Here is a 14,030-nt window from a genome sequence, read left to right as displayed (position 1 = left end):
TACATTGTTCTATAAAAGCGCGAAAATATTACTATTATTGGTGTAGAAACATGAACGCTTAACATGAATTCACTGATTGAATGTCACTGCGAAGATTGGGAAACCTTCAGTAGCTAGATAGTCATGAAGAATAATTTGAAATCCCTGATGAGAAACAAGAAACAAAATAGAAAAGTTTTACTATAAAAAGTGTCAATATTATACCTGCAATGAAGTTGTTACTTCTTGTATACAATACATCAGTCATTTGCTTGTCACCATTGAAAACTGTCATTGACCCTTCTCCATCAATTATGGTCCTGAAGAAGATGAGTTACCAATTACTGACAAAACAGGCATATATTTTACAGTATATTTCAGTTTAATTTTTGAAAACAACTTTCTGTTTCAATTTTTTGATCTACATGAAAACTAGAAAACTTTAAAATGTTCAGCAACATAAAAAATATCAGAACATGCATAACAAAGTTTTGATATTTCTTAAAAAGCCATCAAATTCTTTTAATACAATATAAATTACATAAGAGAAATATACATACATTATACAATGAAACAATTTTTTATGAAAACTGTAAACAATGCTGTAAAGGTAAAATGAAAAGTTTTAAATTCATGAAACTAGCATAACTGTAATCAGCATAGCAATAAAATTCAATCAGTTTTTATGTAGCTTGCCTTTTATTAGGTTGACCAGGATTCACACCAACACAAAATCTTATCAAGTCTTGTCTATCTGCTGGGATCAATGATAGACAATCAACAGTCTCTACCGTGTCACTCACTGCATTTGAAATGAAGCCTGGAAAATTTCAAAATAACATGTATGATTGGAAATTATTAAAACAAAAGCTGTATAATATCTGAACTATATTTCTTTCATATTTACATTCTTTCATGATATTGTTATACTTTCCATTTACCATGAATTTAAAGTACAATCCATATATGTATTTGTTTTTATATTTCAACTTTTATAACCTATCAAAGTGAACATTCACATGCAAAAATTGACTTGCTCAATACACTAGCTGAATAATTATAGTAATGCAATCATGGCAATGTCACTGTCCTTTTCAATTCATTTTTTTGATTCAGTATATTGTTTAACTCCAAGCCTTAAAAACTAAGCTTTCATTAAATGAAACAAAATAACCTTTCCGATGATAACTGCAGATAAAGATTACCTAAGCCTATTAACAGTCCTGAGCCAGGCTGATATACTGACTTTGAACCTTGATTATAATTGTTCAATGCTTCAATTACTTTATTTTGATTTTGAAATTATAATGTTACCTTAGCTTAACAACAAAGGTCAGTTCTGAATGTCAAAGAGGACAAGCCCATTACACAAATAGTCAAATTGAATGAAAGTTAAACCAATGAGATGATATTACCTGGATCTGGACAGGTGAAATCTGCTATAATTCCATCACTTCCAAACACTGTTCGATAACCAAGAACATTTGTCAAGTCCAGATTGACGAAGATTAAAGCGTTGTGCGCCATGTTCAAATTATCATAATGAAGTTCCTTGAAAAGTCCACTTCCAATGCGCTCAAAGTAACAGAACATCGAGGTCTTTGTGATGAAGTAAAAACATTTAAGCATTCATACAAAATTCAAATTGCATGATATAGTTTAAGTTGCAAGTAAAAACTGCAAAGAATATTTTAATAATTTAAAAATTTTCATGAACGAAAATTTACTTAAACTTGAACAGGAACACAAAACTTTGAATGTATGCAATAGGTCTGTAGTATTTTAAAAAAATTAAATCAATTTCAAAATGTATTATCAAAATTAAATACATGTGTAGAAACTTCAGTTAATTCATTCAACATTTTGTAATTAAATGCAAACAGAATTAAGATATAATTAAAGATTAATACTAACATTGATACTGGTGTCGCTTTGCAATCAATCTATTTATTTAACTTGTTCAAAGGAAACAATATGTAATTAACACAAGCTTCCAAAGTTGAAGGAGTAAGATAGCGGACTTTGAATTTTTTGTTCTTCAATACAGTTGGTTCTCCACCCTGAGGTTAAATTCTTCCATGTAAGGAGAGTACCTAGTTAGCTTATATAAAATCTAAAAGTCTGCCTAGATGGCTGCCAATAAGTATGTAGAGAGGCACATGAGGGAGTTTCTCTACAACACCAACAATTCCCGTTGACAAACATTCTTTGACCTTAATAATAATTGAATTGATATGAATTTGGAAAGTCAATTAAGCACATGACCAGCTTAGAGGCAATTATTCTAAATATACTCACTGAAACTAGGGATTCATCATAATGTCTGATGGAACGAAGTAGTTCACATTGTCTACTTGCTTCAATGTCGTAATTGAAACTAACACAATGGTCTAATTCTAAACATAACTCAGCACAAGCTTTAATTGTCTGAATATCCTCATGGACTTTTATTGGTGGTGAGACAAGTTTTCCTTCTTGGTGTTCGGTGAAATGACTCAAAGGATCATTGCCTGCAAAAATATGAAACCAATTCATAATAAATTTATCAATAACAATGCTTGAACATGATATGTATTCTACATATAACATTCAAGTACTATTAGTTATATTTGCATATTCGTTTAAGTTTCTATATCTTTAAGCCTAAATGACACTGCCCAATTCAACCTAAAACCCCTACCAAGGATTGCTGATGTTAATGTGGATCAATAGATAAAATTCTTCTGAGTAGCTGTATGACAAATCAGATATAAATCAATTAATAAATTATGTTTTACGGAAAAAAAATTTGGTATGGTTAAACTCTCTTATCACCAATGGAAACATCAACATGTCTTTAATACAGAGATTAAGACTGGTCTGCATATTCTGTGAATTCTGATGACAAGTTTTTATATTGTTCAGGTTACTGGGGTACATCTATTTCAACAATGAAATCTCCTGAAATAACAATCTGAACTTTCAAAAGAGAGCAAGTCCAATGCATTAATTTGGCAGGATCAAAGATTGTTTTCCAGCTTATAAAGTTGATAAAGATTTATTACCAAAAACACTAGTGTCATGTTCATCTAGATCAATTTCTGTCCAATGTTTTATTTGATCTCCGTAAATTCCTTTTGCATATCCAACTGCAACGACTGCCCTAGTTATAGGAGAATCATCGTGAACTTTTAAGGATGCTTTCAGTACAGCTGGATTACTTGTTGATAGAAAATCGACATAAATTCTCCCTGTAGGTGGCGTTGTGTCGTATGTTGGTAACATACATGTTGTTTGAATTCTTGCTCCACTTGTATTTTCAACATATAATGTGAAATACAATGGTTGCCCTGATGGGTATTCATCCATTGTCTAAAATAATGAGAGATTCTTCACATTACCATACAACAATGATGCAACAATAGCTTATAAAAAGTAAACATACGTTGTTTATCTATGCATTTTATTAAAAAAGGAATTTAGATCCTGATCTTGAACCTTTATCTTTTGTAAACCAAGGAAAAAACAAAACACAATCCTGTTAAATCACTGCTTCAATTAAATATTAGCTAGAGAAACTGAAAAAAGTTGGGTCAAATTGATATGAGCTATCTATGGATGCGATACATTTTAATGAACTAGAAATGTGTGCATAGGAAATGGATACCCCAACTTTCCATTGCTTTGTCAGTCAAAAATTGGACAATATGACAGCTGCTGTATGGCTAGACAAAAGCAAATCTATATACCCCACTTTCCTTTATAAAGGCTATAAAAATATAGATTTTTTACACATTTGAAATTTTATGGCAAAAACGATGGAAAAGGAAAAATTGAACTCATGTAACCTGGTACCACTTGCCATTTGAAATACCTAAACATATATTCTTAATATTCAATTTCTTTTTTTCTTTAAGTATGATGATGATCAAATGATCAACAAATGTAAAGAGCAATCTTACAGTAGCTATGACAGTTGATGGACCTCCAAGCTCCTTGTTACTGACAATATCACTAGCTCCAGGAACTGTTCCGATGTCCAGAAAGTATCGTAAAGGACCTTTGTCTTCAGTAGCCTCCACAGAGATGGAAAATACTGGCTCAGTATAATCCAGATTTTTATGTTGGAACACTTCACATTTTGGAAGCTGTATATCATCTAGATCCTAAATCAAGGTATAAATTAAGATATATCAATTATATCACTTAATTTACAAAAAATATATATACAAAGACAACAACAGTAAGAACTTATAGAGGATATTTGTTTAGTTCAGTGTAAGATCGGAATATATTTCACCGAGTGAGCACCAAAAGGTGTATTTCACGAGTGGCATAGCCACGATTGAAATATTAACTTTTGGTGTTCACGAAGTGAAATATATTTTGATCTTACACTAAACTAAACAAATTTTCTTTTTATTATATGCAAAGAAATGTTTAAAAAGACATTTTAACCTAGTACTAAATGAAAAGGGCGCTAAATAATAATGCAACATCATTTACTACGTCACATCATTAAGTTGGTTTCCAGTACTGTGAACGCTTGTATTTTACTGAAACAACGTAACGGGCTCAAATATTCATAACAGTGAAATTATCAAATTGATAATTTCACTGTTTAAAACAGTGAAATTATCAGTTTTTATTTCACTGATATATTTCTATAAACCACCGAAAAGCATGTGATAAATCCCTTTCTACATCTAAATTCTTAACTGTTTAAATGATTATTCTAAAGACACTCTTAAAAGTGCATTTAAATTCCTTTGATCAGTACAGTATCAAGAAATGAAGGGGAGATCACTGCATGCAGGTTGATGAAGAGCACACTCATCAGATATACATGTATAATATTCTAGCATAAATATACATTTTAATGTCACTGCTGAAATTTATATTTGGCAAAGTAAACCATAAAATATTTTAAATAAAAAAATCTAGAAAAAGGTTGAAAAGGATAATATAAAATGAAAACTGCTCTTGGTTTAGTTGAATCTGTTCATGAGATAATGTAAAAGTGCAACATGAATCTCTCATATCAAGTCTACTATACATAAATCTGGTAATGATATCTTAGTTATTAAAGGAACTCCACTAAGTTCCAAAAGCCTAAAAACATACAATTTGAATTTCTTACATAGATCAGCTTAAAACACAAAGTTATACAAAAGGTAATTCAAAAATAAGCTAACAATTTAAATTGAAAATCTACTATAATATTGATAATCAAATGTAAATATATAACAAACAAATATAATATATATTTATAACCCTACATCAACAGGTTGAGTAATTTCTGGCGGAGTTTCATCTTTTTCATCAGTGGACACGTCAATCACTCTTTTCCTTATTCGTGGTGCAGAGTACTGCCAGAGATTTGCACGGAATAAAGTTGCCTTGAATCTAATAAACAAGAGTTTTACTTCAAGCGTGACTATTGCTGACAACTGTAGTCTTACAGGTACCAAGTCAAGATCCATTGCCAACCTACAAAATTCAAAAATTGACATTGTTTTAACCTACATACACAAGTCATTTGGTGATTCTCAATTCACTTAAGTTGAGTCGGATTTTCAGACAGTTGTCCTAAGTATTACATTATTGGAGCATAAACAGGCTGGTATTCATGATAAGCCAAGCTTGTTTGAAAGGTCAGAATGAAAATTACATTGTTATTGAAAAGGATTGGGTGTCATTCATTTTAAAATCTTTCATTTGCAATTTCATTTGAATGATGTGTTTTCTTAAATGAGATTTAATTTCTATTTTCATTGCCAAGTTTCCAAATATTTAAAGTTAAAGAACTGAAAAAATAGAAAATAAAATAACAATAAAAATAGAATTTTTTTGAAATACACTTACATGTATTTATACATACATTAATTACATGTAACATACATTTTATAATGATTTAACAGACAAATCTGACACTTACGATACAACAAGAGGAAACTTTGAAAAATGTAGTTCTGCCCGTGTAGGAAATCCAACATTCAATATGCTTCCTTCTAGTCTCAGCTTGGCCTTCAGGGGACCAATACCTATTCCTGCTTCACCATAGGCAGTAAGAGCTCCAAAAGGTTCAACAATAGCTGCTGCAGTTCTTGCTATCAGTTTTCCTTCCCAGCCCAACTTTACGCCATAATAACCATCAGCTCCAAAACCTGTTTTAAAGGTATCATTACTGTATTATTTACTGATTTTCGAACAGAGATAAATTTTATCTCTAACCTACTGAAAAAAGCTGAAATGAAAGTTAACATTCAAATCTGCTTCCAGATACTAGTGACAATTATCAGGAAAAAAAAAGTAATGTCCCCAGTTGTCCTAAAACCCTCAAAATCGGAGGCCGTCACCACATCTTAACTTCATGTAATTTACTTTTACAATAGTATTTATAATCTTTTATCACATAAACCGCGGCGCAGGAGTGTAATAAAGCCATTTAATAAAAACGATATTACACTAGTGTAATAACACTTTGACGTGACGTCATTTGTGCCATATATAATAAACATAGCGTTAAAGCTTTACACTTTAGGCGCGTCATTGAAAAATTACTCATTTTAACCGTTTACCGTTCTTATTTTATATATGTGATAAATAGAATATTATATTCGTGTCGATTCAATACTAATTTTATTGAACTCGTTGAATAAAACAATATTATGCTCGACAGAGGCTCGCATAATATGATTTTATTCAACTCGTTCAATAAATTTAGTATTAAACTACACTCATTCAATATCCTCTATATCTTACACATGATTAATGCACTAAGTAATATCTCAATGTCTTGTGGCTATGAATAGTTACTTGTATTACTTTCTTTAATTTACTTACTAAAAAAATAAAAAAAAATAACATTTTTGAAAATAACAATTTTTCAAGATCAAAATTAAAGTTAAGCAAAACGCTCAAATAAAAAGAAAATCAAAAACTTTTAAAAAAGCAATTATTAAAAAATTATGAGTTCTTCTTAAATTAACTAAATTTTTAACGATATGCTTACCAAATGACAGAGAGAGGATACCTCCAATTGGGATATCAAAACCTGGACTTTGGTAGAAGTTCACAGATTTTAGTGGGTAAGGAATACTGCCAGCTAATGTAATCTCAAATGTTTTAAATGCATACTCAACAGCTCTGTCATTTAATTTTTCTATCACTTCAGAATACTGAAAAAGAAGATAACAGTAATGGTCTTACATCATATATAAAGTAAACCTGCTAAATGAAAATTTTCTTCAAATTAATATGTTTAAAATAATGTTAGAGTCTTGTGATATAAGCAGAAAAATCATTCAGATAAATGTATCAATAACTTTTCTAAACCTCATTATCTTTCGTAAGAATAATCATTTCAGTTTCTCGAAAAGATATGTAAAAGCTTTAAACTTAAACTGGGCGTAGAAGAGCAAAAAAATACAATTTTCAATTTTATTTCTAGTACATTTCTTTATTATCTTTTGTATAATTATCTTTCTGATCTAAGTGTCCCAGTTGATCTTTGTCAGAAATTCAAATTTCATATTTTATGGCTTTTAGACCTTTGTGGAGCTCCTTAAACAATTTTCTTTGCGAGAAAATTCAATACTTTCACAAAAAGTGAAATAAAATTATTCATACCAATGCCCTTGCAAGATCAATGAAATCATTTGTTATTTGAAATATCCTGAGAGGATCTATCTTATTTTTATATAACAATGCTTCCACATCTCCAATTGTCATATTAGCCAGTTTTTCTCCCAACAACTCGATACCAGCTTTTGTTAAATCTCCTCCGACGAGAAATGTTTGATCGTACCGGTCCACAACGTTAACAACATTTTCAAGAATGGATAAAACTTCCTTACCTACATGAAATATAAAAAAGTTTTGTTTTTTTAAATTGATACAATAATGGCATATTTATCAAACTTCATGCATATCTAAGAAATGCCTTTAAAAATAATTATAGGCCTAATTATTGCTAAATTTGAACAAAGAAAGCTCTTATTTTTATCCATAAGGAAAAGCTAGAAAAACAGATATACAAGTTAAATTTAACAATGTCAGTATCACTGATGCCAAAAAGACAAAGAAACTAATTTCAGAACTATAGTGTGTATGTTTTACAAGTGTCAATTTAAGTTTTTATTACATAGAAGTTATAATTTCTTACTACAAATTTGTTACATTTTGGTGAGCTATTATATTGTTTAACTTTTGATAAAAAAAAAATACATTCTTTGAAACATCCATTCAAAAACCTTTAAAAAAGTTTATGTTTATTAAAATCCAATTTTGTTTCTGCTTAAAAAAAACACACAAAAAACACTCTATTCTTTAAAAAATAAAGTAATAAAAACATAAGACTGAAAGTGTCACAAAATTTCGTACTTCCTGTCACTGTAACATTAGTGTTTGCAATAAAGCCACGTTGATATTTTAATGTATTTGGATTGTTCTGTCCCAGTGATTTCATAACCAACGAGTAGCTGGAGCTGGAATCATCATCTTTTATCAGCTCTCCCTCCCAGACAATTTCTTTCTGTATATTCTGAATATCAGAATGAAACAAAGCAAACATTATATATACCACTAATTGATAATGTACTTTCACAATGTATATGTAAGATTATTACATCCAGTGAAAATTTAATATGGTGACAACTTAAATACACTTGTTTTTGCACATTGAACAATTTGTCAGGATACCTTACACTGAAGTTTGATACAAGTATATTTATGATACAACAAGCAATGTGGCCATAGGACATGGATGATCCGACATTCCACTGTTCTGTCAATATACGTCAACAGGACATAGAAACAAGGGCAAATATATATCTCCTCCACCCCTAAGTAGTGGATGCAGAAGGCATTAAAAGTAAAAGTTGCGGGCTCATTTCTGAAAAGAAGTTTTAGGCATGGTAAAGAAAAGTAAGCAATTGTGACCTAAAATAGACGAGGCCATTGAATACATACCTCCTCCTCTATTATTGTATCAAACATTGTTTGTATCTCATCCTCTGTCGCACCTTTGTTCATGAGCTCCCGCACAAGCACCTTATAATCAGGATCATCTTTGCTAAAAAAATTCATATAATAAAGTTATTTTACAATCATTTCCAAAGAATTTTTACAAAGATGTGTCAGTAGTTTCCTTAAGCTTTAAAGGAAAATACTTTTTTTAAACATCTTAATCAGTTTGCAAATAGAAAATAGAGGTTTGATCTACCGTATAAGTGTTTTTTTCTGCGGGCTCCAAATTCTGGGGTTTTTCCAAATTTTGGCATGTTTTTATTTCTGCGGACTTTATTTCTGCGGCACATTCTTTGGACAAAACGTGATTTAAATTCTGCGACTCGTCTTATCAAAATCTAAGTCACATTTCTCAACCTATTTTTTCGCACGTACACATTTGTTTAGCTTCGTCACCGCAAAACAATAAATTAATTACAAACAAATGTACTGTTTGCTTGCAAACAAATATAATGCGCAACAATAGAAAGGTATGCAGCTTTTGATCATCGTGAAATGACGTGTGAAAAATATATCCCTGTAGTATCTTTAATTGTATAATTAAAAAGTTGATAGCAGTTGACCGTAAATCAGATGACACTTATAGTAGACAACGATTATTTAGCAGTATAAGGGTTGAAATGGTTTGAAATAGATTTATTCTAAAATTAGCATCATTAACAATTAGTATGTCCTTTAAAAACAAAGATTACATAATAAGCCTACAGCAATTCAATACAATTTGAAAACCCCCTTACCGTTATAATACGTTAGTCGTTATTACTGTAGACGAAACAGGTCATAATGCAGGACACATATCGTAGCAGGTGAGTGAAATATTCTGCGGTTTTTATTTCTGCGGTCATGAAACTGACCGCAGAAAACGCAGAAATAAAGTCACCGCAGAAAAAAACACTTATACGGTATTTAACAAGTTAAAAAAGGTATTGTAAACATAATCTTCCAACATCAACATTAATTATTTGCTCTAAAATACTGGCTGGGACACAGAATTTTCCCAAGAAAGGTAAGTGTCTAGCCACTTTACAGCAGGTAAAAGGATCTAGCCAAGAGTCTGCCTCTGTATGATTTGAGTGTGTTATTGTGAAGGTCACATGGTAACTTTCATGCCTATAGATGCAGGAAAGCTTCCCAGTTATCTTTCAGACATTGTCTGAAGCAGGTATTGCCTAAACTTATTATTTTTCATTAGAAAAATATACAAGCAGAACTCATTTTACCTAAAGAAATTATAAATGCCACCTTTTAACTGATTCACTCAATATAATGATTGGAAAGGATACTTACTATAAATCCAGTATATTTCTTTTCCGTCTTTTTGCACATTTGATCTTTGCGAGTTTCACATTTTCCATAGAAAAGTTCAGGTCACAGCCTGACAGCGTACATACAGTAACATTAAATGTCACTGAGTAGTGTGAAAGTCCTTCCTCTATGGTAAGATCTAGGAAAATGCAATTAGCTATACCACGGGATATTACCACTGAAATTTAAAAAAAAAAATCTCATTGAGTATAATAAATATTTGAAACAAATTTGAACCTGGAGTGGATCAATTCATGGATGTAACTGTTATATTGAAAGAAAGAATGGCATTTTATAGCAAGAGTTCAGTTAAAATCAAATAAATTCCAATGTGCCAGCATACAAATTTATCATTTTCGAATGATTTTGAAGGCAGTCATACTTAAAATGATGTGACAAAATCTGATGCTCTACATTCACTTTGACAACAAGATATTTATACATGAAACAACTTTTTAAACATGCACTGGATACCACTTTCTCCTTATAAATTAAATTAAAACAAATGTGAATCAAGGACAACTTCTAAACTTACCAGGGAAGTTTGACAATGTCTTTGTCCAAATTTTGTTTTCAATGCCATACTGCATTTTGCCATCGCAGGATATCTGAACATGAATTAATGCATTTTTTACCCCATTTGTGCCTTGTTGTAGTAATAAGTCAGTACAACAAGATATCTCACTACAGTCTTCATTATACTGACAAATGTCTTCCAGAATATCAGGTAGATCATCACATACTGAAAAAAAAATACATTTCTTAATCAAGAGTAGATCAACTTGATATGAATAACTGTCACAGCAAAGGTTAGATAATGTTTATTTAGAATAAATATTTCTGAAAAACAAAACAACAACAAGGTAATCACCCCTATATTCAAATTAGTGTACTGCCAAGTTTTGATGTGCTTACACCAATATTTCCGAGTTTCTCCTTTCATCTCTCTACTTCCGAGAAAAAGAAAAAAGTTGCTGATTTTTAATCACTTATATATTAATGGATGTAATTCCATAAAATTTTTTAAGAAGTTAATAACATACCAATTTCTTGCTGATTATCAAAGGTATCAGTTCCATTGTTAAAATCTGTGCTATTGTAAGAATCAGTCCCATTAATAACATCTGTACCATTGGTAGAATCTGTGCCATTTATGGAATCTGTGCCATTTATGGAATCAGTACCATTTATAGAATCTGTACCATTGATTGAAAAAGTGCAGTTTATGGAATCTGTGCCATTTGTTGAATCAGTGCAGTTTATTGAATCTGTGCCATTTATTGAGTCTGTACCATTGATGGAGTCTGTGCCATTTATTGAGTCTGTGCCATTTATGGAATCTGTACCATTTATGGAATCTGTGCCATTTATGGAATCTGTACCATTTATTGAATCAGTGCCATTAATGGCATCAGTGCCGTTTACTGTATTTGTGTCATTATTGCTAGTACTGTTGACCTTGTTCTCACATTTAGTTAATCTCCAAAAATCAAGTGTTATACCTGAAATGAGACATTAGTTATGCCATTTTCAAAATAATGTCCTCAAATTTTTTTTAAAGAAAACAAGATCTAAGGGTATATACAACATACAAGATTTTTAACAAATAAAAAGTAATCATATTCTATTTATAGATATGCTTACCATAGTATGGTGGAATGAAATCATCAGTAGATATGTTTGGACAGGTTGGGTAAAGCATTCTCAAGTCACTAGCAACTACAATAGTCTTCCCATTGGTTCCATTATTTGATTCCAGATTATACTGCATATCAATGTCAATAGAGAATGATTGTTCTGACTGGATATTTGATACCATGAATCTGAAATACAATATGAAAATCTTAGGCAAAAAAAAATCAAGATTCTGATATCATTCATTAATCAAGTTTGCAAAAGACTTTTACTTAAATTTTGTATTCTGGCTGAATTTAGAAGAAAGTAGTCCAACAAGACACCAGTGAAAATACAGAAAATATGTTACACTGCAGTGAAAAATATACTTTTTACAGTGAAAATACAGAAAATGAAAAAAATGCATTTTTTATAAATTCTCAATTTTTTCTTTTTTGAAATTTACAAATTAATATAAAATATACATTTTGACTACATGATGTATTAAAAAATGAAAAAAACCCCATAAAAAAAATTTCATTTTTCTTTTTTTATTCAATGAAATTTTTAATTTTTATTGTACTGTATAATTAACGGGTATAAAAAACAGAAAAGGGCCACACGAAAATCAGAAAATATTTATTGAAATACGATTCGGCTTTTATCCTTCATAGTGCAAACCAAATAAACATGAAAAACAAAAATAAAATTATAAAATGGTATGGGAATTTTAAAAATTTTCCCTCACCCCAAACACCCCTTTAGCACCACATAATATCTTGTTTCTATAAAAAAAATGTTGATCTAATGAAATTGTGGAATATAAATCATATAAAAAAACACAGTACTGTTGAATATAGTCTAGAAAATAATTACATGAATGACAATAACAGTAAAATTTGCGTTCCAGCTAATTGGTATTAGTTATAGATTTCAAATTATAAGCCACTTACAGCGGGAACTTTGGATTCTTTCAACATCAAAAATCTATCCAGAAAACTTATAGATGGTTGGTAATTCAGTGGCATATTCCTGTCTAAAAGATTGCACTGAGGAGTGCCTGAGGAAAAAATAGGAAGGAACTATATGACCTTCACTGTGATTATGTGACACAAAACTGTCAGAAAAAAAGGTGCTTCAATGGCTGGTTGGTTAAGGTCCAAGACCATAAACTACTCAGCTCTCACTTCTAATGGTTTAAAGCCTACAAGGGAGTAAAAATTATCGTGCCAGCTTGCAGAATATTGACAGTTCTTCCAAACTTATAAATCATACCTATTATAATAAAAGATGTATCTAGAATCATCTTTATACCACATTAGATAACACAGGCAGCTGCCATATGATATTATCAGAGTGACTTACATAATTATTTGAATTATATTGAAATTGCAATTTTTTTATAAATACATTGTATATATAAATTACCCCAGTTGTAGTTGAGCATTTCATATTTCTTGTTGATATTTTCCACATTGACCTCTATCATGTAGTTACAAGGGTTGAGAGTGAAGCTCAGCCAGAGATTTCTATCAAGTACATCAGAGTACATGCAGCATTCCAGGTAACTGTTCTCTTGATCAACTTTACAAACTGTGTCATTGGAATAAGCTGTTACATCGATGTCAAATAGACCTAGCAATGGAAAACCATGACATCCATATTACTTAAAGATATCATAAGAAATGATTTGTGAAATTATTCATGATAAATAAATACACGACGTTTATCAAGCACATGACAATTTAATCATTTGTTTTAAAGCTGCAAGCCTCCAGATGAGCAAAAATATATAAGATCAAACCCGATAAAAATGTTCTAAGATTTTAGGAAATGTAAACAGATGGAAAATTCTAGTAATGACTTATATGTTATGCGCGATGAGTGACCGATTTTTCAGTATTTGTAACTATATTTTTACTGCGTTACTAACAAAGTAAGGGCTATTTTTGCATAGACAAAGGCTATTCAATCTTGGTTCCAGCAGGGTAAGGATGAATTACCTTCTTTAGAGCTGTTGCCCAGAACACAGGGTTGTTTGGACAGTGTGTGAGGTAACGCTAGGTCCTGTTTTAAAAGGGGTTTTTTTTTCCATCTCAAAATAAATAATAATATCTTTAACA

The 14,030-nt window shown here is 30.8% G+C and overlaps 1 protein-coding gene and 1 long non-coding RNA gene across 2 annotated transcripts in view; both read right to left on the bottom strand.

Moving 5' to 3' along the window:
- The window catches only part of LOC132726633 (uncharacterized), a 51,445-nt gene extending 39,330 nt beyond the window's left edge, over positions 1-12,115 (bottom strand). Inside the window, exons 1-16 of the mRNA XM_060711978.1 lie at positions 11,938-12,115; positions 11,337-11,795; positions 10,829-11,035; positions 10,276-10,471; positions 8,932-9,034; positions 8,344-8,503; positions 7,591-7,817; positions 6,974-7,139; positions 5,897-6,125; positions 5,238-5,448; positions 3,921-4,124; positions 3,024-3,330; positions 2,278-2,489; positions 1,395-1,578; positions 676-799; positions 205-299 (exon numbers count right to left, since the gene is read on the bottom strand). Of these exons, the coding sequence (XP_060567961.1) occupies positions 205-299; positions 676-799; positions 1,395-1,578; positions 2,278-2,489; positions 3,024-3,330; positions 3,921-4,124; positions 5,238-5,448; positions 5,897-6,125; positions 6,974-7,139; positions 7,591-7,817; positions 8,344-8,503; positions 8,932-9,034; positions 10,276-10,471; positions 10,829-11,035; positions 11,337-11,795; positions 11,938-12,112 (3,259 nt within the window). The 5' untranslated portion in view covers positions 12,113-12,115. The remainder of the gene's footprint in view (positions 1-204; positions 300-675; positions 800-1,394; positions 1,579-2,277; positions 2,490-3,023; positions 3,331-3,920; positions 4,125-5,237; positions 5,449-5,896; positions 6,126-6,973; positions 7,140-7,590; positions 7,818-8,343; positions 8,504-8,931; positions 9,035-10,275; positions 10,472-10,828; positions 11,036-11,336; positions 11,796-11,937) is intronic.
- Positions 12,116-12,650: 535 nt separating this feature from the next.
- LOC132726628 (uncharacterized) lies at positions 12,651-13,978 on the bottom strand. The gene is made up of 3 exons (XR_009625221.1): positions 13,911-13,978; positions 13,336-13,542; positions 12,651-12,692 (listed from the first exon to the last, which is right to left on the bottom strand). It is a non-coding gene; the product is annotated as an uncharacterized LOC132726628 (long non-coding RNA).
- Positions 13,979-14,030: the final 52 nt, after the last annotated feature.

Source organism: Ruditapes philippinarum, unplaced genomic scaffold (assembly GCF_026571515.1).
Source record: "Ruditapes philippinarum isolate M1 unplaced genomic scaffold, ASM2657151v2 ctg1393_1_1_1_1, whole genome shotgun sequence".
Taxonomy (NCBI): Eukaryota; Metazoa; Mollusca; class Bivalvia; order Venerida; family Veneridae; genus Ruditapes; species Ruditapes philippinarum.
The sequence above is the reverse complement of the archived record's forward strand: the minus strand, read 5'-3'. Positions and strand labels throughout refer to the sequence as shown.